We start from the raw sequence: 25794 nt of genomic DNA on the forward strand, positions 1-25794 counted from the left end.
AGGCTAAATTTGTTCAATAAATGAGTCTTTGTATAAAAGTTTGTGATCCAGAAATTTCCTTAATGCAAAACAAGAAAGATTTCTGACAATGGTGTGTTAATGTCTCTCAGAACTGGCTTAACCTGAACATACAAAGTTAGATGTTTACAGGGGAATTATTGTCTATTATGTATCTATCACTGACTGATACAGAAGTTCACAGTGTGTCTTGCTATTTTCAATTTGCAAACTTCATACTCGGTTTGTGTTAACGATTGAACTTCACATTTTCAGCGCAAGAGCAACTACCTTTCTCAGAATGTCCACTCAATAACTAAAACTGAATTATTTCACTCACATTTGCTTTCAAAAAAACTTTTTCAGCATCATTCATTTTTTCTGTGAAATAATTTTATAAAATTCTGTATTTGTTTTTTATTATTATTCATTGGTACTGTTGTTTATTCTTCCGTAATTTATATGCTGTTTATTTGTTCTTCTGTTCCTCGTATGCTGTCCATGTTTCCTTCTTGTTCTTAAGCTCTGAGAGCATGTTGGCAAACAGCTTGTAAGAACTCACAGATCTCACGCCTTGATGTGGTTGGATTATCTGATTCGCTGATAAAACATCGGTCTGAAGTGTTGCAAATGAGAGCCGAAGATTACCTACAGAAAATAGTGACAGCAAGATGTCCACAGATGTATTGACAACAAAGTAAGAGAGACAGAGAGAGAATGTGTCTACTCTCAAATAGTCACATCAAGATGTCCATAGACATATTGACAGATGGGATGATATTAACGAAATACAGCAATACAAAACAATTAAGTTAAAGATGATGAGAACACGAAGACACTTGTCTCGATACAAAAATAGAAAAACGAAAAATGTTCGAAGTGTCTTTATTTATAACTTCATCATGCAGTTCAGTGAGGATACGCAGAGGTGTCAATGCGAACCAGTGTCACCTGAAAAATAGACAACGGCCTGGTGAATCCGCAGTACATTTGCATCTATAAAGTTCATTGATATTTAAGAACTATTCTAACCAAACACACATTGTCAAATGCGTCACAAAGGTTTACAAAACAGTCATTTTATGAATAAGTTGCTATGTATTGGTCAATGTGTCTGGTAATAAGCCATTCTAGATTAAGGTAAACGATGTTTCACAAGAAAAATTAACCTCAATCTTTGTTTAAAATACATCCGGAATCTGTTATCTGTGACGAGAAAAGTCCTGATGGATTTTTTTCTCCCTAGGTCGCAGCCAAGACAGCTTGGTTAGCTTGTCATAGGAGTCTAACAGTCTTATTGTTGAATATGCTCGGTATGTCCCCGTTAATTTCTCTTTCGCTATCAAAATTATTACCTTTGTCGTTGATTTTCGGTTTGGATAGTATTTTCTAGTACAATGCATACTCCTCTTCGTTGGAAAGCTTATTCCACAGTCCTCTACTGAGTGTTTCCAAGTTGTCAGACCGTTTTCCATGCTGCGTGTGCCAACCCTGTTGACGTTTTCCCCTGGGAGTTTCCATGTGGTTATGGCCGTCTTCCAAAGGACTCTCCGGATTCGGATAACCGCCATCCTCCTCCACCTGACGTTTTCCCTGATGGCCATGGCCGTCGTCCTCATGATGATCGCCCTCCTCCTCCTGACGTTTGATATTCAGATGGTCTTCTGTCGGAATCAGAGAGGTCGGCGTCTCGTCTCTTCGGTGTATTTCTTCCCCACTGTAAGGGATCTGGCCATGGGTTGCTTTTTGTAGCTTACCTTCACAGAAAACTGAAACAAACCAAAAGACAAACAATTAATTTAATTCCTTCAGTTTTTTCCAAGATGCTAGAGATATTCGTGACGGTATTTCTTTGTATTCTGTCTTTACACGTTTATGTTTTGTTGTTTGTTCTTGTTATTTATTTATTTTATTTTATTTTATTTTATTTTTTGTCATAACACATTTCGCATTCATACACCGTTTGTAAAGGTGAGCAGTAGTAATTTTAATATCTGGCCGCATTGCTAACGGCAGTGACAATCGGGATAACCTGGCAGAGGCGAAAACGAGCAGACCAGGGTGTCCCCCGATGGCTGCTTCCACCTTTCAGCAGCAGAAAGTCGCTCGATCCCCGTTTTTGCGACAATCGCTGTTAGTGAACGTCATAAGTGGAAAGAAGGAGAGTAGACAGGGGAAGGGAGGAGCGAGGTTCGCCTGCTTGTCCCTGTCTGGAAGACTGAAGTCTTCTCTCGAACATGCGCTTGCTGCCTGGGGGAGTGGGGTTGCTGTCCTGCCCCGTCACACCCACCATTATCTTCTCAACCAGCAGCCATCACTGCACTTGCTGCTGTGGTCGCCATCACCTCTGACACTGAATAAGTTAAAAATCAACTCGCGTGGGCTTTTATAGTGAATTAGGAATTATAGACCATAAGTGGAAAGAGGTGTCTAGGGCACTGCCTGTGATTGGAACCCCTTTTAAATCAGGTACTTACAGACCTGAGCCAACCTTCGTTAAAAGCTTCCGGAATGTGCTCACTATTATTTTTTTAAATCAAGTACATAGCCCCACTTTGATTCACGAATTTCATGTCTTTCCCCATGGACATGCACGAGAAAGGCGTAATGTCCATTATGTTGATCTTGAACTATGGAAATGTTGAAGCTGTCAGAGCTACTTGAGCTGATGGCACATCTGGTCTCGAAGCTTAATCAAGCGAGTTTATGTGAATATCTGCACATTGATGTTTGAAGGCTTCCTCGAATCGTTCTCCATCCATTAGTTTTGTGGACATCGCCTTTGTTTTTAGGTATACAAGTAGACTTTGGCTTATACACAGCTTATGACGATGTAAGAGCAGCACGTTGGTACAATAACTTTGGAGCTGATATATACAATGCCTGTCCAACCGTTCTTGTCCTCCACTGGTAAATTGTTGTAATAATAAATGGATGGAGAAGAAAATTTGTCTCTGTGGGATTTAATTTGAGCTACCAGTAGCATATCTCATGACAGACAAAATTAAAATAAAGATGTCCCGGAATAAAATATATTGTCTACGACCTTTGTGTAGACGAAGTGAATAATCTTGCAATTTTTTGTTACATATTTCAAAAACATATTTTATTATTCATAATGTTCTGTTTCCAGTAACCATTGGTAACTGATCTAGAAGTTTAACACCGTGCAAAAAATTTAAACCCCAGGTGGCATTAAAGTTTTAATACTCAAAAAATTAAAGACGACATTTCTTTGGAAGCTTTAGTTATGTCTTAAAACAAACCGTCTGGTGTATTTCTGTAAATTTATTGTTGAAATGTCAGTGGCCTTTTGGGGACAGACAGAAAGGCCAACTTTCAACCTTTTTAACAGACGGAGGAACCACGAGCTGGTGTCATGTGATTTCAAATCGTCTGTTCGTTGAATTTATTAAAGATTTTTGAGTTTGTAGACACAAGTCAGACAAGATTAAAAACTCAGAGTTCTCGTTAATTTTCTGTGACCTTTGCAATGTATTCCTTTTCAGCTATTTATTTTGCTTATCCTTCAGACAATAGGTCAAGCTGATATTTACGTTCATATCCGATAGACATGGTTAAATTATCTTATGAGAATTCGAAACAACACTTAAAAGGCAATAGGGAATGAAAAATACTAAAGAAAAGGAAATAAGGCTTCAAATATTTCACCCCAGAAAAAAATCTTAGACTCATTAAAGACTGATATTTGTCTGTTCTGGCAGTGTTTATTATCGTGTGATTATTTCATTTCAGTGTAAACTGGCTTTAGAAATCTGAGTGAAATACCTGATATATGTTACAGTGTATAGTGTAATATGAAATATATGATGACAGTATCCAAGCGCTGAAACCTTTCCTTTTTTTAATTGTGTGCACCTTTCCTTTTTTCATTTATTCACTGCATGCAATACATTTATACACGAGTTAACATTTTTCATGATAGTCAAAGCATATTTCATTTTTAAAGTTAGGACTCTCTCTTATAATTTGATTGCTTTTATAACTCTAAACTGTAAAAAAAATAGTGTTAGAAAAATGTAGGAAAAGTAAGGAAAAGTAAATGGAATTATTTCTTCCTAACTCCTGACTACCATAGCAAAGTTTCAAAGAAAAATTGGTCATCTAAATTCAATATGTTAATCAGATAAATTATTAATGTTAGTATGACATCAGCAATTAGCTCTTTGGCAGTATCGGTATATAATTTATTTTTCAATGGTAAATAAATTAGTTAGTTATAAGATTTTAGTCCTAGGGTAACTGCAAAATGATCAGACTGAGAGCCTCCAATAATGTTTATCGTTTATTTCATGCAACGGTGATTAGAAAATAACCTAGGCAGCTTTTTGGATTCAACTAAATCTCCTCCAGTCAGTAACAATTTCACGCCATGTGTCCACGAAAGCCAAGTGAATCATCGTTTCTCTTATTTCTACTTCCTGGGCGATTGACATAGTTCCTGTAATTTCTGGCTTCTAGATTAGGGTTTGAAATTGCTTTCCAGTCTCTTCAAACAATTATTTGTAAGTTTCTCATGCTTTCAAGGAGCTGGAAGACTTCGTTCTTGTGTACCTGTACAACGGGCAGTACGTGTGAGTCCCGCTACTTAAAAGAAAAGACGAGAGAAGGAGAGAAAGAGAGAGAGAAGCGGAGTTGCAGTATTTCAAACTCATTCTCTTTACAAGGCGGCTGCAATGGTTTAAAAAAAATCCTACGATTTATTCAACGCGAAACCAAATTAGGAACAACTACCACAATTAAGGTAAAATAGCAACTAACCCGAACTGGAAAGTCTCTGTCTCTTTTTCGGTCCTACCTCTGGTCAGTTTGCAAGAGCTGATATATTAAAAACTAATTTTCTGTATCACTCTCGTTCTTTCCTTCTTCGAACTAAAGTGCTTTCAAGGATATAAGTAATCAAATAAATCAAAGTATATAAACACCTGTTAACAGAGGATAAAGTAGAACTCTCTCATTCTTATCTAAATCACAGATGGATACTCATATCCCCTTGTGTGTGCGTATTTATATATATTCTCAGAAAAAAAACTCATATACAGATTCTATTAACTCTTCTAGGTCACCGTCCTCAACTTAACAAATCCAGCTAATTTAGTGAGGGTCTTTTTATTTCTTGCAGCTGAAGCTGAAGCTGTCTCGATAGTGCTGGAACTACTCGCGGCAAGTTTATGGAGAATCTGGATTTTTTTTTTTCAAATATAATTTTCGGACCCTCGTTTTTTTATATCGCGATCTAGTGGTTCCAATAACAAGGTCGGGAATTCCGAATTTAACCGGAAATTATAGCCGGAGGTTCAAATGTACCTTGTTGGGTGTATCTCTTAGAAGAATCAACACATGGCTGTATGATGGTGGCAGTTGGCTAAGGCTGAGGTTAAGAATTAAAAACTCTGGCTCACCTGATAGATATCCGGCAGCAAGAAGCGATCCCAGGAGGATGCATGCCGGCCGAACTCCACTTACTTTCATTTTTAATCAGAGCTGAGTCGCTGATGCACGTGCGCTATCAAAGTATGGAAGATGCACAGACTTTGCCACACAATTTATAGACTGTTGTGACGACGTGGAAAGTGTCCTCGTGTCATTGCAATCTCTCAAACTAATTCCACACACACACCCCACACTCCCAACACCCCACACTCCCAACTACCTCTTCACAGATTACACACACACCTAAAGCCGTTATGTACTCATTAAACTGCCTTATGTTTTCACAGCTCCCCCCTCTCTCTCTCCCCCCCCCACACACGCACACACACTTTCCCCACCCCATGGCACCCTCGCCATCAACTCTGGTTGACGTCTGTCCGGTGCACGCGCGTGAGCGTGCGTGTGTTGTTCATAAAAACTAAACGGCAACAAAGCCAAGTATGGGCCGTGCACACCGCCTCCTGCCTTCCACCCTTTCTGCCTCTTCTCTGTGCGTTTGTGCACCTGTAAATCTCATGCGCGCGCACTCGTGACGCATTCCCATTTTGCAGGGAGACAGGTAACTTAGCAACGACCGAAAAAAAAACACGATAATGCTTGTTGAAAAGTGCAAAGCCCGATCACCTCACGGCTCCGGATCCAGTTGTGTTTTGTTGTTATTGAATATTGTAATAGACTGTCATTAACGTTTCAGAAAACGATTCTCTCTCTATTTCTTGCTTGTCTTTAACAAGAGGAGGATTTCGAGGATTAGATGCCGATGTCCAGAAACCACTGACATCTGTCTGGTTTCGGATTTCGCGGGACAGCAGCAGGTGGTGTCGCTGGGTAGAACATTTGAGATAGCGATATCGAACATTTCTAAGCGATGATGGAAGATAACGATGAAGATGTCATTAGCGTCCGCTAGTCACATGATCACGTGACGTCTGGCGTCGTATGAAAAAAGTACATGACCCTCACTTCCCACAGAGTCAATAAACTAAAAACACAGCAGACCGTAAACCTTGAGTTTTTTTGTACCTCCACCAACACGAGAGTTAGCATCCTTTGAAGCTAACGTAGAAAATTCGTCTGCAAGCAGTCCAGAGATATGTCCTTGCACCCAATCCACCCTTGCACGAGGCTGTCATCTGCTCGCGGAATATGGAAGACTAAGACCAGAAAACGTGGCATAAAATATTCCTTTTCTCCAAAGAGCTTAAATCCCCCGTCCTCTCATCAAAACACAATAAATAGCCCCACCTTTTCTTTCTATAAATGAACCTTGATTTATTGGATTCAGAACTCAGAGATGGTAACGGCAATTTGATTAACTACAAAACTGTGGGGTTTTTTTTTTTTTCGCTGTTTGACGATCTTTACCGGAAACCGTTGTGGAGAAACACCTGAGACGCGAAAGAAGCAGAGAACAAGTTCTGTCATCGATGCTGCTCTTTGACAGGAAATCTTTTTTTTTCTGGAGATAAGCTGATGAAGATCCAATCGATCAAAGTGCTGCTTCCTGTGGTACAGTTGGTGGAGTGGGAGGTGTGTGGTCAGATTTCAGAGGTGCGGCAATATTTCTAGAAGAGAGCTCGCGTGATGTTTAGGACGTTAAAAACAAGTTTTCAAACGTTTGCTTTTCTTATTCAAAGCGTATCCGCCACCATCGAATCCTTTAAGAGTTCACTAAAAACACGTCTGTTCTGTGAGCATACCCTAACAACAGTCCACATAATGCCAGTTCATCTGGTATCCCTTTCTCTGGCATTTTTTTTTCGTCCATTGACATGTCCACCTGCTCTTCTCCCTCTACAGATTCACATACCTGTCTCTCTGTCATTACTATTTGTCCCCCGATTCGAGTCTTCTGTGTTTGTCAGTACTGTTTTTCATCTTTCTGTTCTTCGTATGCTCTGTGTCTTGTTTGGTTTTTTTATTATTTTTTTTTTGTTTATTTATTTGTTTGTTTCAAGCGCTCAGAGAATGTTCCTTCGTGAGCGCGATCACGCTTTGCATGAATCACGTTGTTTCATATTATTATTATTCCCTGTAAGTGGGGCGCTGGTGGGACTAGAGAAATCCATGTAGCGAGAGCAGATGATGAACGAGATGAACTTGTCTTTATTTTCGTTTTCTAGGATGGGCAATATTTGTCGTTCTCTTGTTTATTGTGCTTCTCCTTAGGGGGCAGGGGACAGCTGTAAAGAAAGCCCGGCCTCAGTCTATGCGATTATGTCGTGTATATGTATTTATGTTTGCGAATGATTGCTGGGAAATATCAGAGCTTTCGACGTGAGGATTTCGAGTTTCAAGATAGCAGCGAGATATTTTCAGGCACGTGGAGAGTGATGGGATCAGAGTGTCATGGAGGACTGATGCTGAGGAGGCGTAAACGGCGCTGTCACGTCCTCGTCACGTTGGACTCACTGGTTGTCGAAATGCCGCTGGACGCCGATTATTTAGGGAGAACTTGGCAGCTGGGTCTGTCTGCAACAATGGTGGCCTGCATGCTGCATATCGGGTGAAAAAAAAAAAGAAGACTGGGGAGGAAAGTGTGGGATGACACGTGGGCCACTGTGAACAGTGACGTGGGCCACTCACCGTCAGGTTCTACTACTACTTGATGTAAACAAATTTACAATCACAGTTTAATGCAAGGGGCCCATAAAGGTCGTCTTACTCGTCTGCCCCCGGTGTCCTAGCTGACGGCGGTGGCTCTGGTTCCACTAGACCCCTTGTTGTTCAGAATCCCTACAAAAAATTAACTGGCGGACGTCCCTGCTCCCTCTTTCCTAACAGCTTTTCAAAAGATCCTTTACATCTATTTATCCGCGTTTGTCAACAAGACATTAATGACGTATTCGAGTATCTGAAGCATTAACCAACAAAATAGTCAAGCTACTTTAGACGATGCAGCTGTCGGAAAATCTCGTGTTTCTCGCCAATTTTCGTGTCTGCAACTTCAAACAAGACCCAAACAATCTTCAGGCAGCACCTGCACAGTCTATTTTCAAAACTTTTCCACCAATTTCATCATGCATATTTTATTTTATTTTATTTTATTTTTTGTATTATTTATGACGTCCGGATTTTGTTTTCTTTTATGTTTAAAACTTCTTCTCCCGTTCGCACTTTATTTAGCATGTACTCTTCCTCAACCTATCTTCCAGTATTGTCTACCCCTGTAGGCAGTGTACACGACTTACGCCTCCTGTTGTCTGCAATATCACGAAGATATCTGCGGCTTCCCCATTTGATCAGCAATTAGATTTCTATCAAATGATTTGTGAATATCGGTTTCCTGTTAAGAGTTTTGTATTGGTCGAAGGCCTTGGTACGTCCACGTTGAGCTGATGGGGTGATCATGCACGTGGAAACGGAGAGCCGAGTGGTTGGATCACACTTGTTGATTTGATGTCGTGTAACTCAACCACCCACTCTTTCCCAACAGCAGACCTATCTGTTAAATGAGAACCGGACCAGCTGTTGGGTTAGTGAAGGGAAGGCAACGAGGAAAGGAATGATATCTGCTTCGAGGAAAGTTCAGTCTCTTCACACCTCACTCTACCTCGAGACTACCTTTCTATTTTACATGGGTAGATGAATGTTAGTAGTCGGCTGTGTCAGTGAAATGGTCTGGACATCTGTACAAATCTGTGCACCATCATAGCCAATCTTCCCATTCTTTCTTCTCTCTAAAACACACACAAACACACACATGCAGACATAAAAAGAACCAATCTCCCAAAATACAAAGCTTTCAGAATCTCAATGCCGATGTATTCTTTGAAATTAAAGGACACAGACCATCAATATCCAGACCTAGCTCGCAAAGCTGACAAAAACGGGGATTGAAAAATGTTACGTGGCGTTCACTTTCAAAACCAGTTAGTACTTCAAGCGTTCTCTCCGGCCCTGGGTGAGCTGGTCACGTGACGTCGTGTCAAGCCTGCAGACATGAGGTCAAAGAGGAGCGGTGACGCGGTGGGCATGCTTCAGCACGTGCAAGCAGGTGCTTCACTTGAACTGCATACACAGATCGAGAACTCCCGCCTCTGCAAAAAATAAATTAAATAAAGTAAAAAAAACAACATTTTTGAGCAGTGAGTGTAGAAATATCATGCTTTCGCATTGTGGGCTGGTGTAGGGAGGCAAACAGAATCTCAAATGGCCTGGAGTTTATAAAAATGTTCTTAAGATTTTTAGGCAAGAGAATACCATTAAGGAAGCCACCATTAAAGTCATCGGCCGTTGATTGATCAGTTGGTTGGTTGATTGATTTATTGATTTTCCGGTGTATTTTTTGAAGGAAGAATAACTCGTTCAGTTGTCGGGGATGGGTCCTCGTAAACAGCGCAACCGTCTTCTTTATCTAAGCTTCTAGTAAATGTAGGAGGTCTTCTTTATATAAGCTGCTAGTAATGGAGAAGGTCGTCAGGGTGATTGATGATGTCACGCTTCAAAAACAAAAAACAAAAAAAAAAACATGCATTGTCACGCTCGGTCGGTATGATGGTGTTGCGGTCAACGTCTGTGAGTGGCAGTAGGAGCGGCTAGCTTCCACAGTATTCGCATCCTGCGACCTGCATCGTCAAAGTTTAAAAAATAATTCCCTTGGCATAGTAAGTTGCTCTTCTGTTGTGTGGGGACCGGACTGCCCACTACGCGTGTTCGCGTGCATGCTTGTGCATGAGTACGTGCTTGTGCATGCACGGTGTGGTACCAGACCCTGTCAGTGTCAGCTTGCACGACAATGCATCACCTTTAAGGGTTAGGAAGAAAATAAATTCGTCCATGATGGATTCCCCGAGCGCTGTGGCTTCTGGACTGAGGTCATAGCTTTTGCTTGGCCCCATCATCTCCAGTCGATTGTCCATTTCTGAGCGTCTTGTCCTAATGGGCAGCCATCCTGTACATGCAAACAGATTAATTGGACATGGACATTGGAAAAAGATGACATCCAACCCAGGTACTATATTGAAGGGAGGACAAGTCTTTACCCATGGGCAAAATGAAAAAAAATTACGGTGCACCGTCCAGACCCCTTGGATATTGCTTTATTTTATCTGGCCTCAGGGCATCTTTGCCACTGATTTATAATAACGGTTCCAGGAGTAAAGCAAGAGTCTCGTACTCTGGACGTCACTGTATAACTACAGAGACAAGATGCTTCACCCAAGTCTTATCTCTGCTTCTTGAATACGGCCCCTGTCAATATATTTAACTTAAAGGTACACTTCATTATAACATTGTCATCAGGTGTTGCTGTATCAAGGAACTGTATCAAAGTTTTGGTCATCAAGGAACTGCTCTTTTATTATTATTAACTGACTTGTCTGGGGTTGTGTGCATAAAATCCACAAAATACAATGAACGGAAAACTGACCTCTGTTGTTGTCACTTACCCAGAAAATGTTGCGGCCCCCAGTGCATTCTGGTATTCTTCTGTGCTAATGATTCTACCGAAAGAATAAGAAAGAATCTCAGGAACTGTTATCCTAAAAATAAACTTCAAGCACATCACACTCAGTACCACCCACGCACACACTCCACACTCCAACCCCACTGAAGGCACTACTGAGAAAGAATGGAGTAGACGAGAGAGAATGAATGATTAAAATATTGCTTGCAACATGACCTTTAGGTGTGAGACGTACCGTACCATCAAACTGATACATATGTAAGTATATTGACATCATTTATCACGAGACCAGACACATCCCATGTAAGTCCACAATACGGGTGAATATGGGAATGTATTGTATTAACATCTTTAGCATTTACATTCTGTTCATTTGCAAGGTCCATCAGTCACCGGAAGAATAACATACATCTTCTGATCATAGTAGGAGTGGAAATGTACACCAAAGGTTCAAACATGTTCTTACTACCAGTCATTTCCTTGCAGGCGCTTCGTTTCCTTTGAAAGTAGCGATGATTAAACAGAGGCCAGAATCTGGTTGATCATAGGTTAATCATTCTCTCCCACTCTTGTGATAGGTTTCCTAGCAACACTTCTCTCACCTCTCATCCTTTATCAGTTCTTTGATTGAGTGTGCTATTCTTGGTACCTGCACTTAGTTCCGCACCTCTAGAATGTTTGTCATTAAAGGTCTACCAGAAGACAAGGTGGGTTTTTTTAATGATTGAGTTGACTGAGGTCAGTCCTAAGATGATGCCGTTTCCCCAAGACTGAATGAAGATGTCACGGCGGGATATCGAGAGGAATGTGAGGGAAATGATTTCGTTCTCGAGGTACAAGCCTATGGATGTCACAGTTCAGAGAAAACAGGGATGTCACGAATGTCAAATTATCCCCCAGCAAACGGATGACACCATGATCTGTATCATCATACTATCATATATTGTCCGTGACATTTTCTTCCAGATTATCTCTCGTTTCTTTTGACTGGTACTGAAATGCGCTCCTATTGTGTAAATATCGAAATAAGTGTTGCTAAGCTACAGCCAATGGGTCGAAATAGTTTAGAGATCTTTCCCCCCCAAAACATCGGACTTTTAGCGACCCCATTACACCACACCAAAATTCTTTCTTTAAAGCATCATCAGTCTTATTCAACTGTCAGCCATCTGGAGATCCCACTAAGCTAAGCAGCTGTGCATGTGAACTGTCAATAGAAAGTGAATTTCTTTGTAGTTTTCTATAAATGGTGTCAAATGATTTCATGGCATTTTTTATCACAGCACCAGAAATAATTGATATGAGTTTAGTATGGGAAGTTTAGATGGCCACGCAAACAAATTTTTCTGATAGGCAAGAGAGAGAGAGATCCTGTGGAAGATGTCATCTGCAGATATTTGTTCATAAAAATTAACCGCAGTGACAGCTGAAAACCCGAACCGTGCGCCTAATGATCAAATTCAAGTCACGAACTGGTTAAACAGATGTAAATGAACAGCATCTTGCTTAAGTGCAGTTTCTGCTTCCTCTCATAAATAATTTTTATATTAAATCGAACCTCCGCGGCTCAAATGTTCAGTTTTTACAATACCTTCTAATCACTAGACAAATTTTCGTCCAAAAAAAAAAGTTTCTTCAAAATCTATTAGAACAATTTTGCAGTTTTTATTCTGTTGACATATTAATTAGTTAAACGTTGTCCCAGAAAACTTGCAAATTGAATTTCTTAGAACTGTGAAGTTTTTGGGTGCGATTGCAATGTGCTTTTCGTTCGACTGACAGTAAAAAAAAGTTCAGAAATTCTATCGAATTTGCAGCTGTCAATACAGTGATTTTGCAGTGAGTTAATATGCGGCCCACCTACTTACTGATGCTGTAGACGAAAGCGGACTTGTCCCCCTACCTCCATCTTCTCCAAAATATTCGTTGAGCCCACACTCTTTAACATGTTTTTCTCACGAACTGAACAACTTTAGCGACCGCCTACCAGAAAATCTTTTCTTTGACCCTCCCTGTTCCCAGTGCAAAAATCCATCAGCACATGGCATTTGAGGAGCGATCTCTAATTCCTAGAATTCAGCTTTTTATGGGAGGTTGTAGGTGTACCGTGGAGGTTTTATTAACACATGAACTGAAAGAGTGGCAAATAATCTGGCGGTTTTTTTTTTTAATGGACTCGCTCTCCCCCTCCCACTCCAACCCGCCTCGTGTTTTATATTTTGCTGCAGTTGTGCTAAAGTAGAAAAATCCACTGTTGTTGCTGTTGTTGCTGTTGGTGGCAGTGCTGATGGTAGTAGCTGTAGAAGAGAAGTAAATCACAGACAAGCTAAGAATCTACAAAAATACATTAACTGATAAAATCACACTCAAAAGTCCATCGTAATGGCCGCTATGGGACAGGAGACTACTACGCCCACTGTACAGAGGAGAATAAACCTTTGGACCAAAATGAAACCGTAAAAACAGATTCAGGGTTTAAAGATCAGGCGTATCCTTTTGTCCCTAATTCATATCATATTGCAGTGGATAAAGGACAGGATTACTTGCTGACCCTGCTTTCCATAAAAAGCAATTTAAAAGCGTTGGGTGGATGCAATGTGGCATTGTTTTCAGTCGTGGGCTACCTGCCTGGGAGCCGTGGACACCGATCTCTGAAGCTACAGAGACAACACTGTTAGCGATATCACCAAGTCATAACAATCTTTTTGTGCTGGAGGCTATAAGTTCGGCTAATGGGGGAAAAGGACATCAAACAGGCGGCAAAACCTTTTGCATGCATCTTATTGTCACGCGGCATGCGTTAAGGATGTGTTCAGTGTTCAGCACCAGTGGAAGAGAGGCTACCGATGGAAAAATTCTTAGTAAAAGAATACCTGAAGGGTAAAGAAAATAAAAAGATTTTGTAAGGGAAAAAATAAAATCCAAAAGGAAGAAAACAGTAAACAGAAAAAGTTGCTTTCATGTAATCAAACTCTTCAGAGAAAGAGACATTATTCATGATTTAATATCTGATGTTTTGACAACAAAATGAAAACTAAAAAAGTGTCTCAACTAGTCAAATCTTTATAACTTGAAACACTTGAACAATTATAGACAAATATTTTAATTAATTATCCCGGGACAATATAAATACAGTCTCTTTAGACGCCGTAGCTGTACAGTTGTGTGACAGCTTGTTTACAAAAAAAAAAGAAAGAAAACCTTACTTCTAGGATACCAAAATAGTAGACATAGCAACAGAATAATGCAAAATAAACTCTACCAGCAGCAGGGTATCTGATTCTGATTAGTTGTCGTAGGAGCAGGAGAAGGTGAGAGTAACAGAGTTTCTGCTGCATCCGACAGAGAATAGGATGCTCTGCAGCCACAATGGGTAACTAGACAATTCCGTTGGCTACGGGGAGGCAACTATGTCCCCCGGAGACTTGCCACAACACTGGCTGCGACTTTCCTGTCTTTGAAGCCCAAGGAAGGCGCGAATCTTTTCGATCGTTTTCAGACTAGCTGCAACAGTTCTAACAGCTGAAACTTCCAGAAGCACATTGGTACAAATATAAATACTCAAGAAGGGATGTGGCTCTAAATATACCTGATTCCTCTTTAGCCAATGTTTCTGAAAACGAATACTTTGGGTTCAGCATATATGGTGTCTGTGTGTGTGTGTCCAATTATAAATAAAGTGTAGCAGGGTGCAAAGTGTATTTCTAATGACTGGGTAATTTATTCAAAATAATTTTCGCAAAATACTCTCCCTTCCGTTGGGGAGGTACACCCTTCCAAACGTCAGCTTGCACGGAAAGAAATCAAAAGAGAGAAGTCTGTAAACAAAGTTATCTGAACATAACATCCCAGTTCTCCCATTGGCCTTAGCTTTGACATTACAAGCTTATCGATGTATTGAAGACCTCTTTCTGTGCATGATCATGCTTGCAGGCATGTATCTCGAGAACGAACGACGCTGTAGACGGCAGTATTCACCCAGATTGGGAGAAATAATTTATCACCCAGTGAACTTTGCCCAGTCATTAAAATAAAAAACATTCCACTCAACTAGATCTTTAAGTAACAGCATTAAAAATGTTACAATTTTTGAAAATGTTGAAGAGGACTTGTTTCATTTTTTTAAATGTTGATTTTAAATGCTAAGTATACTACACATATTTTCTGTTGCCATTGTTTACGTCATGGAAAGAAGCAATATAATTGATCGCGGTAATAGAATATTACTACTGCCATTAGACATCGGCAGCTGTGAAACGCTCTGCAAACTTTATTAGCGTATCCCAAAGCAAATTTGAATCTTTACATCAGCAGCCAAATCGAGACCAATCTCCTGTAGGGTGGCCATCATTGAGCAGTCGAACCATATTTTCTAATGCCATTTGTCACGGTTATCAAAATTACTGTCGTTTTGTCATTACTGTAACCGAAAATGATGAGGGCTTTGATATTTTGTGGTCACTTCAAGGTACACAAAGTGTATGTTATACATATTCTTATAATAAAACCAGTATCAATAACAAATCCTCATCCAGCGAAAAAATAGCATCTGTACCATGCAATGAGCGGGGCCAGGGGAGAGAGACAAAGATTTACAGGTTTTAGTACAGGCCACGTCCTTTGACAGGTAAACTTATGCAATGCATTGATAATAATTGTAGTTAAATCTCCCAGGAGATTTATTTTGTTCCATATTTTCAACCTTAAAAACTCAAAAGCATCTTTAAGAGATTATTCCGGAAAAGCGAGGTGACTAAAGAACACTACCTGTGTCAAATTTCTCAGAAAACTGTTAACAAAATTAAACATTGGAGCATGCGCCATACTCTGTAGTTGCATTTCTTAGCGCAATCTAACAATTTCCAACCACTTTGCATTAAATGTGCAGATGTTTCCAGGTTTAAAGGCTGAAAGAGAAACTGCTTTTAAAGTTTTCATTTCAGATATCAATAAAGTTATGCATTTTTGAACTAAAGCAATAATGTTTCCTTTTTGTTGTTGCTTCTGTGTCCTGTGCAAATCATCAAATCGCACGGTTTCCAATGTTTTCTTATGTTTTCTGATAAAAACTCTTGCAACTTCGGCACCAAGGTACTTCACGTGTCTGTTGGCAGAAAGGATCGATGAGCTATTATGTGCCAATGCTCCAAGAGGATGAAAAATCAAATTACAATTTACCCAACCTGTGTTTTCACTTGCATTGCCCTTTAACTGTCCGTAACGGAGCCATAAAAGAACAATGCAGCGAGAAAATAATCACAGACATGCACATGAACGTGACCACACACCCGGCATGCCTGAGTATCAACTTTTACAGTTAAAGCAGAGAATGGCCACGGCCTTGGTGCCACAACAAAGCGAAAGGACGAAATGGTGGTTCGGTTTTCTGCGGAGTTCCGCCATTTTCTGTGGCAAATTGATGCTGAAGTGCTGCATGCCTGTCGCTTTCATCAAATATAACTGCAATCATCCCAATCACCCGCGGCTGTTTCTGCCAATTTTCGTGCGAGCCACAATGCCTCCGGGACCATGTACAGAATGGCCCAAATTTTGTTTTATGCCTGTGCCAAAGGTTGCTGGAATCGCTGTGGCAAAGACTTCTGGGATCGCTAATACATTTTTTATTTCAGTGAAGTCAGCATGCGTGCTTATGGCCAACAATGTTTTGTATTTCTTATTTAAGTCACCACACTGTGAGACTGGGTGGTGACTAAAATGTTCATATTAAATGCACTTTTTTCTTTCTATTCTTTATTTGTGTATTCTTTAAATGGTATGCTGTTAGTGGTGCATTGTCTTTTATTTGTTTGTTTGTTTGTTTGTTTGTTTGTTTGTTTGTTTGTTTGTTTGTTTGTTTGTTCGTTTCTTTTCTTTTTCAGTGTATTCACAGTTGACTTTGAAGGGTTTGTTTCGAGTCTTTGATCTCTAACGCTTCTGTATTTTCTGGTTCTGTCATGATAAACGGCTTAGAACAATGTTCTTACACAACAACATGTAGGAAGGGGGAGATATAATGATAAAGAAATCTTATTGCAGTCTGACGATGTGTGTGTGTGTTGTGAATGCTGAAAGCTGATCAAACTCATACCTTGTATGAACCTCCCCTAATTCTACAAGAATTAATTTTTTTTTCAGTCAACAGATAGGTCACGGATTCTCCATGGTCTATGCCTGTTTGTGCCTACGGATCATGCTTAATTTTAATGCTTATCTTCTCCTGTCCAAGATGATGCCGGGATGAGCTACTAATGAATAAAACCTACTACGCAGAACACATTGTAACCTCTCTCTTCCAGGTAGCACAATCGTGAACAATATCATAGTTTGAGATGCACCCTATAAGACAAACCAGAGACAGAGGGGAGGTAGAGTAAGGGAGCACTCATGCGTGACTTCGAGCACCAACACAATTTTTTTCCACACTCACTACAAACGGCTCGTCTCTTTCCCCACCCCTAGCCCATAATTTGACAGTCCCATGGATGACGGGTCCCCGGCTAGTATTTAAGAAAAAAAAATTTAAATGAATATCGCAAAAACCCAGAGACATTTTCTTGTAAAATAATCGCAATGATAAAAGCGAAGTGACAAGTGTTCACTGATACTCCTGATATTTTTGCAGCTCCCCCATTGGCTGGTATCTTGACAACTTAAGTGTTTTCTTGTGTATTCGTTGTCAGAATTTTGATCTCTTTCAGTGCATAATGCTTTTGGCTTGTTTGCCAGAGAAAAAATAAATATTATTCACTCAAACTTTGGAAAGTTTCATCCCGGGAGTTATCTGAAGAAGAAAAAATTTATTGTGGTAAAACTGTGTGTACACGTCAATCAAACGAAGAAATTTCGAGCCAGAAACAAGCATTAAAAAGAAACATTTTCTGATATTTTATAAGTAATATAAAGCTGGCTTTGAAATATTTTATCATCCACATTTGTATTTGGACAATGGAACGAGTTCGTTCATTCAGACTTGGGTGAAAAGTGTTATGTGCTGTGTCAACCTAGTGATTTGAAGAAAAGTTTTGCATCTTTCAGACCTTTAAATAGCAGATTTCGTCTAGACACTGCGTCAAGCCGCCTACATGTCTGCCGATCACTATACACTTTGCATCCAATGAAAATCCTCCCTCAGGGACTACCTTTGCATTTCATCATAGAGAACCAGGCTTCAGCTTCCGCCGCTCCAAAATTTTTTCAAGTGGTTTAGCTGAAGACGGTCTGAAAAATCGGTAAATAAATTGGATGACTGGCAAGAAGTCGACCAAGCACATGACGGAATAAACAAGTTTTTCTCCACTTGACCAGCTTTTGAACGATTTGTCGTCCAACGGGACAACGCATTTCACAAACAGCTTCCCACGCAGAAGCCTCGGAGCTCTGCCGACGCACAGGTTCTGGTTCTTTGTCTACACAGAGTGTCTAAACTCTTTTTTTCTTTTTTTTTGTCAACACACATTGTCTAAACTCTTTTTTCTTTTTTTTTCTTTTTTTTTTTTTTTGTCTACACACACTGTCTAAACTCTGTCTTTGTCTACACACACTGTCTAAACTCTGTCTTTGTCTACACACACTGTCTAAACTCTGTCTTTGTCTACACACACTGTCTAAACTCTGTCTTTGTCTACACACACTGTCTAAACTTTTTTAAGGGTATGAGCAAGAGAGAACCACACAGGGAGACAGTCTTAGTATTCAGCTGCGTGCAAGGAGTGCAGACCCACCTCCAGAGTCCCCCACGGATGTAAAGGTCACTAAGGACGGAGGAGATCGACCGAGAAGCCGGAGGTATTTTTAGGCAGTCTGTCTGGCCCTAACGACATTGTTTTTCACCTTCACTCGTGCATTTTACCTTCATTATTTATTGACAAGTAGACTGGGGGACGCTAATGTAAGTGGAAATAGAATGTTTCACCTCCTCCTAAGTAGATTGGAGGGCTTTCTTCATTCTACTTATCGAGTTCATATCTTCTTCAAAAGTCTCGCAGTACATAAAAACCGGCAACTAAGTTCTCTCTCTTCCCCTCCCTTTGACCTCTCTCTGTTTGTGTGTGTGTGGGTGGGTGAACGTGGTACAGATGTGGGTTGTTGTTGTTTCAATTTCAAGTTGAAGGAACGTATACACGCCTCCTTAAGTCCCCTTATACGCTCCCTATCAGGCAGTGTACATTGTCTCACGCGAACTCTGAAGAAGGAAGAGAGAAATATAGAGGATGTGCATCAGCAGTAGAAGATTTGCATAATGCGTATTTCGTGTGTGTCCCGCACCGATAAAAAATATCCTACACGAAGCGCGTGTCCATAAATATGCAAATGTTTTAAAACCTTGAGCTTTCTTTAAAGCATCATCTTTTGGTTGTTTTGTAGATTCCGATATTGATGCTGGAATCATTCGAGATTGTAATTTGACTTCTTTCTGTACTTTTTTTTTTTTTTTTTTTTTGCCATCGTGCTCTCGCCAGTTTCTCATTCTTTTTATATCATTTTCTCTCTCTCTCTCTTTCTTTTTCTCGTGCTCGATCATTCGCGCCATCGTTAGCCTTCAAAACAAAATTCCTCAAGTAGTTTTGTCTCATGTCTCTCCTTCAACTCCTGGCATTACGTGGAATATTTGTTAGTTCCAGCACAGCAACCGTGAGAAGGAATTGTTACAAGGGATGAGATTGGTAGATATGCTGCGTGTGCCGTGTGACAGAACCAGGAGACGGTGAGCAGCACGAAGGTCTAACCCCAGAACTTCTCGCCTGCGCTCGACTATATTTTCTCTATTTTTTGGCATTGACTTGTTTGACGCATGCGCGAACATGACAATACTGTTGCCGACAATCAAACCTTTACATCAGCTGAGTGTTTACTCAGTCATCTGCCGGAACAAAAACCTACACCTAAACTCTACATTAACCCTAAAGCTACGTATCTCTTAATACATTCTTGCACACTCTCTCTCTCTCACAAACACACGCACGCATACACACACACACTATCAAGAAAAAAGTGAAATCAAAACATGAGTAAATAGGATTAAAAAAAAGTAAAAAAAAAATTAACCTGCAACCTTCGTATTCGTAGCTGTTCGCCTTACCCACTACGCTATAGTAGCTGTAATTAAAATGGTGGCCAGTAAATGTTTTGACATACTACATTTTGATAAAATGACAAACTAAAGATGGTCTGCTCAAGCGTGCCTAAACATCGTGGGAAAAATATTCTAGCCGCCCGCACTTGTTTTTCAATCTGTATCAAACTGCAAAGCTGGTAACACGATCGCACTTTCACACGATATTTCTTTTCTCATCAGACACTTCCTGTTAGGAAACAGAAGGCTTCAAATTACCACAGTAATGAGAACTATTTTTATAGCGGTATATTAAGTGTCCATATTTTTACGATTTCTGTTGAATAACGTCTCTCTCTCTCTCTCTCTCTCTCTCTCTCTTTGGTCGTCCCAAGAAAAATAAACGAACTTATTTCAAGTGGAACGCTTCAAAAAACACATCTTTGCCCATTCCCCTCAACAAAAAAACAACACTTAGAGGAATATGGGGTGTTGCTGGTGTCGGAGGGTGGGGAAGAGACCAGGGAATACAAATGTACAATTAATGGCGTCTCCGGAAAGTAATGCAACGCACAGCGAAAATAACTGCAATCATATCGCCATCCCGTCATGCATCACGGCGACGTTGGAGGATAAAATATCACTTCTAGATTACATTCCGTAATACTGGCCCACATTTTCCTACAGCAAAATCACTAACCAATTCGCCGGGTCAGGTACATTTTCATCTTTTTTGTAACCAAGCTGGATGCTGCTCATCTTTTTAAAATTACTTTCTGGTTTTTAATGCAGCGGCTCCTCACCCTCCCTTCCCCCGTTTTTTTATTGTGGGGTGGGGATGGAGACGATTATTTTTAAGTTTACATAACACGTATCACGAGGCGTCCGAGTTTCATGCATTTGAAAAACATTAAACATTTTTTATATCATTATTTAACGCATAGATTCTTAGATGGGTTTTCCAGAATGTCTGTGGCTGAACGCTTGCTTGCATGCGCGTGTGTGTGGAAAATACTGTAGCAAGAATAAAGGAAAGAAAGAAAAAGAAAATGAAGAGATAGAGAAAAAAAGATAAGGACGAGAGCTGTCTTCTTACCTTGTTGTCGGCTTGTGGGTGACGTACTCTGAACAAAAGAAGGATGAGGGTACATGTCTTTAATGGTACAACAACACAGATGTTTACAAAAAGTCGGACACAACCACGCTGATTCTACAAGCGTTTAGTGGACAAGAGAAACAACAAATTAGTGGATACTAGATCATAACTAAGACAGTATTTCCAACCATTTTTTAATCATGATTTGAACGTAGCTTCATGAATCATAAAGAAAAGAAATAAAATGAGATAGGCATGATCTTTAAAGATACAGATAGTTTTTAAATCTCTTAACTTTTTCAAAAAAGTGTGAAAAGACTTCTTGAATTTCTCTTAAAAAGTTGCTTTTCAGATTGTCTTTCTTCTTGTACATATGAAACGACTCTAAATTTAAAAAAAACAACAAAAAAAAACAAACAAAAAAACAAACAAACAAACAAACAAACAAACAAAAACATGTCAGCTCGCTGGTATTTCGTAAAGATTGCATTAAAATGTCAAGGTTTATACAGTAATGCACATTCAATTAAAAAATTTAGACCAATGTTGCTTGGAAGACTAACAGGTCTGTATTAAGATTATAAGGTTAAAGAAATAATGTGTTATCTCGACCTTGCGTTCGATTTCAACAAATTCATATTAACTTGCGATGTAAAAAAAAAAAAAGGAATGACAACCCTCTAGCAATGATCCAGACCTCAATGAAGACTAGGGGTTTTTTTAACCTGAGAAAGTTCGACTTTTAAGGCAATTTAATAACATTTGCATAATTCTAGAACGGGTTAAAGTTTGTTTCATTTCAGCACACAATTCCATTTCTGTAAGACTTTATGAAACGTGGATTACTTTAGCTGCTGGCAAGTATCGTGCACGTGCCTTGCACGTGAGCCTTTCCTTTAAAAAGAAAAATGTTCAGGGTGTAAGAAGGGAGGACCGGCATTATATTCGCCCCTCTCTCTCTCTGAGCTTCTGTTGAAAGAATTGCAGGCGATTCGCTGATGCTAATTTTTTTTTTTTTAAGTAGCTGTTAAAATCTCGTTCTTGACCGTTGATCATGAATCAGCTAAACTAAGCTAAGGTAAGCTAAACTAAGCTAAGGTAAGCTAAACTAAGCTCAGCTAGTGTGCAGAAACATTGCTGAAGATGTGGTCCACGCTCTCAATAGCTTATTTTTAAGGCTGATGAAAATAGGCGGGAGACGATGACGACGACACTCATTCAGCAACATTCACACACGCACGTACACATGCACGCTCTCACGCGCGCACGCACTCACACAAACATTCATACAAGGAATAAGTGAGTAAGAAAGGGAGAAACTTCTTACTGATGTAACTGCTCGAGTCGAGATGAGTAGTAGAATGGATAGAAAACAGAAGATCTGGGTGGCGCTCGGTAAGGGAAAACCTGAAAATAAATGTTATCTCTACGTTGTGCATTGTTTGTTAGCCGCTATATAGATACATAAGTCTTAATTAAGTACAAGCACCTCTCCATTACAAAACCGAGCATCTTCCTAAGCTAATGCAAACAGTAATAGTAAGCGTGATCACATACAATTAAGAGACACATACCAGTATTTATACTTCTATGCATTACTGCATTTAGGCTTCTAATCAGAATATATTCACAATATAGTACAATTGCTCTTTTTTCTGACACTCTGGATCTTAATCACCAAACTGACAAATAATGAACGCTTCTCGTGCTGAGAACGGGAGGTAATTTCCTGTGACAAAACCGCAGGAGACTGGATATTCTAACCGGTGATTGGTTTAAATGGAAAGGTAAACAAGTTGTTCACAGGTGGTAAATGGGTTTGTCACAAGAAGCACTCATCACAGAAACAGATTATGACTAAAAACATAGAAATCATTTCCGCTCATATAAAGCAGAAATCACCATTATTGGTGTTGCCTTTCTCTCTGCTGGCATCGGGATATTTAACCTTTCCACAGTTCTCCACGACTATATTTGTAAAAATATTGCTAGTCACTCACGCAACATATTGTTTTCAAAAATCATTTATTCCGAAATATTTACTATAATAATGACTATATATTACATTGTCCATTTCTGTATGGTGACCTAAGCATGTAGGAAAACTATTGTTTGAATATTTACTTCAGTCTTCTGTACACTAAACCATGTGGATTTATTTTCTCCGTTTAAATTTTACTGGCGATTCTTTTCTAATTTATGTAGATGTCACTATTATTTCTCGTCCTCTGGTATGTTTTCTATTTAGGTATCTATTTAGCTGCATTATGCTGGACAGAACTGGGTAGACAGGAAAGAAAATAATTTTTTAATCAAAAAATTAAAAAGTAATTTATTTAAAGCAAGTACAACACACCATTACAAACATTTTAATGTATTTAAAGTAACTGTAAGGCACCATTACAAACTTCCCTCTTGCCTCTTTGTACAAGTTTGAACGATTTCTCCATGTGTGTATGGTTTCAGCGTATAAGATGATGCTTTTTTCTTTCTTAATCTATCATCCTCTCTTCACTTATGTGTCTCTTCTTTCTGTTTTTGCTTTTTGCTCTTTCTCTCTTCTCTAACATTCTAGCTCTCCCTTCTCAAATTTTAAACAAAGTATAGACTAATTCAAACGAAATAGCCATTCAGTGTGTCATCGCGCGTCGCTTTGTGAAAACGTATCAGTTGGATCACTTTTCAGTTCAAAACCTAGTTTTTCTCTCTTCTGAATTTTTCTTTGCCTCCTCCTCATCCTTCATCCTGCTTTTACGATCTCATTTCACTCTTCGCGCTTGCTTGTATTATTTGTTATGCACTTCATTCTGTCTTTTCATTCGTTGAGAAACATTTAACGCCATTTGGTTGCATTCTGCTAAGTGAACGACCTTTTTATTTTAAACAGAATACAAAATGCGAAAAAGCCACTTACTGTTCATCTTGCTGTCTCTGGTGTGATTTGTTGTGCTAAACGGATTAGAGTGGTCTGTACAGAAGTCCAGGCAGCCCAGGAGTGGCGAAGTGGTGAGACGTCCCAGAGCTGACTTCTGTCACAGCAGTGGCCCCGGCCTGCAAGTGACGGACAGACCGCCTGGCCAGGAATATTTATCACCACAATTCTGTGGCAGCCCTCACAGGGTTGGGGGGGGGGAGCTCTCCTACGTCTCATTAAGACCTCCTCCCGCCAGTTCCTCCCACCACTTTCTCTCTGTTTGGCTCCTCTCCTCCCATCCCCCGTGCTGGATCGCCACCTAGCGGTGATGAGGGTTATTCTTGTCCTTGAAGTTGCCTCGTTTGCCTCTCACTCCGATTGAAACGACAGCAGCGACATCTACAGAGGAGGCGGTCCCGACATGAAAAAAGTACCTGGCCATAGCAAGTCAGCCGTGAACGTCAGCCATGTACATCCCCTGTCTGGTTTTCTTTTTTTTTTTTTTTTAAATTGTTGTCGTACATTGTCACCGTACGTTGCCGAGGACAGGAACATATATTCAGATGAGGTGTCAGTGACTAAAGACTATTCTGTAGCAGTAAGAAAAGACTTGTGCCTAGGGACTAGTTCATCGTTCGCGTTTGAACAGTTGAAAAAAAAAATCAGCAAAAGTTTATTTTCCATCCTTTTCTCCAGGCTGTTCATTAAAAAAAAGCCTAACTGTTTATCGACGAATCTTAAATATATAGCCCCATTTTTGCCTCAGGTGAAGGCAGATACATATTTCTCTCCCGTCTCCATTCCTCAACCTCTTTAAGACTCAAAAAGATGCACACCCTCCTTCACACACAGGCTACGTACAATGCACATGGCGCAGTCACAATCACATAAGTAGAGAATTGCGGGGGAAAAGTCTTCAGTCTTTTTTAACCACAACAACGAAAACTACAGAAAAATAGACCGCCTTGCTTCGTGCTTTGGGCACCATGGGACGGAGGCAACCAGCACCTGATTGATGACCAGTTGGAACTATTTTGACGACTGACGAAGAAGTTGGATCAGGTTTCCACAAGTAGGTATTCATGATTCTCCATGCAATCCAAAGAAGGTTTTCCTTCTTTTCTTTATTCATTTATGAGACCAGTAATAAAGTCCTTAAACTTAAAGTTATCATCTCATTCTCTCATTAACCGAACCAGGTTGAAAGAGGACCAGGCAACAAGCATCTTTCAGCGTCTGTGTACCTCACGACAACCATGGCTTTTCTTCCTCTTGGTACCTGGTCACCGCCTCCGCTCCCATATCTGTTTCTATTCCGGACCTTGATGTATGTGTGTGAAGAGATAAGAGAGGCAATTCAAGATTGTGAAAAAAAATCCACACATTGTTCATTTACATTCTCAAATTCCTATCGCTAACAGCTAACTTCTAAATATTAAAAAAAAATCGTTGAATAACTTGAATACGTTTTTCGTAAGATCCTTTATTTCAGCAAATCTCCGAAAATTATGCTTTAACATAAAATCACTGAAGCGGTGAACTGTTTTAAGAACTTTTCTTTAATAAAACGCAATGTTGAAACTTCAAAGATTCCAGAGAGAGAAAAAAAATTTTAAATACTAAAATTGAATTTCTGCTTGCCCTCCGAAGAACGCATATAAAAAATATTGTGCAGGTCTCAACTTTTTGTAACACAACAACGAAAAGGCAGACCTTAACTTTTTTTTTTCGTTAACTCAACATTTGCGAAATCTTTTCACTCACCACACAAAAACCGGGGGGAGAAAGTTAAAGGGGCTGTGTCAGCGAAACGTACCGCCTGTTAGGACGTGTTAGAGCAAGTCTGAAGTCCATGTACGTCTAGGGACGTCTTA

At 39.8% G+C, this 25794-nt stretch overlaps 2 protein-coding genes across 2 annotated transcripts; both read right to left on the reverse strand.

The window, feature by feature from the left end:
* Nucleotides 1-866: 866 nt before the first annotated feature.
* LOC112559997 lies at nt 867-5698 on the reverse strand. Its single transcript, XM_025231533.1, has 3 exons — nt 5421-5698; nt 1353-1766; nt 867-948 (listed from the first exon to the last, which is right to left on the reverse strand). The coding sequence occupies exons 1-2, from the start codon at nt 5488-5490 to the stop codon at nt 1387-1389; spliced, it is 450 nt and encodes a 149-aa protein (XP_025087318.1). The 5' UTR covers nt 5491-5698; the 3' UTR covers nt 867-948; nt 1353-1386.
* Nucleotides 5699-9194: 3496 nt separating this feature from the next.
* On the reverse strand, nt 9195-24326 carry LOC112560727. Its single transcript, XM_025232750.1, has 6 exons — nt 23921-24326; nt 22334-22413; nt 21007-21034; nt 10842-10895; nt 10199-10345; nt 9195-9491 (listed from the first exon to the last, which is right to left on the reverse strand). Exons 1-6 carry the CDS (start codon nt 23925-23927, stop codon nt 9454-9456), a joined length of 354 nt encoding a protein of 117 aa, XP_025088535.1. The 5' UTR covers nt 23928-24326; the 3' UTR covers nt 9195-9453.
* Nucleotides 24327-25794: the final 1468 nt, after the last annotated feature.

This window comes from Pomacea canaliculata, linkage group LG3 (genome assembly GCF_003073045.1).
Source record: "Pomacea canaliculata isolate SZHN2017 linkage group LG3, ASM307304v1, whole genome shotgun sequence".
In the NCBI taxonomy this organism is placed as follows: Eukaryota; Metazoa; Mollusca; class Gastropoda; order Architaenioglossa; family Ampullariidae; genus Pomacea; species Pomacea canaliculata.

Bases quoted from the DNA above. Each gene is read 5' to 3' on its own strand.
- LOC112559997 (XM_025231533.1), bottom strand. From the start codon at position 5,490: ATGAAAGTAAGTGGAGTTCGGCCGGCATGCATCCTCCTGGGATCGCTT. The intron at 1,767-5,420 runs GTGAGCCAGAGT...GGTTTGTTTCAG, and splicing joins TGCTGCCGGATATCTATCAG to TTTTCTGTGAAGGTAAGCTA.
- LOC112560727 (XM_025232750.1), bottom strand. The intron at 10,896-21,006 runs GTAAGAAGACAG...TTCTTTCGGTAG, and splicing joins ACCCACAAGCCGACAACAAG to AATCATTAGCACAGAAGAAT. The intron at 9,492-10,198 runs GTGATGCATTGT...TATTTTTTGCAG, and splicing joins TTTCTTCCTAACCCTTAAAG to AGGCGGGAGTTCTCGATCTG.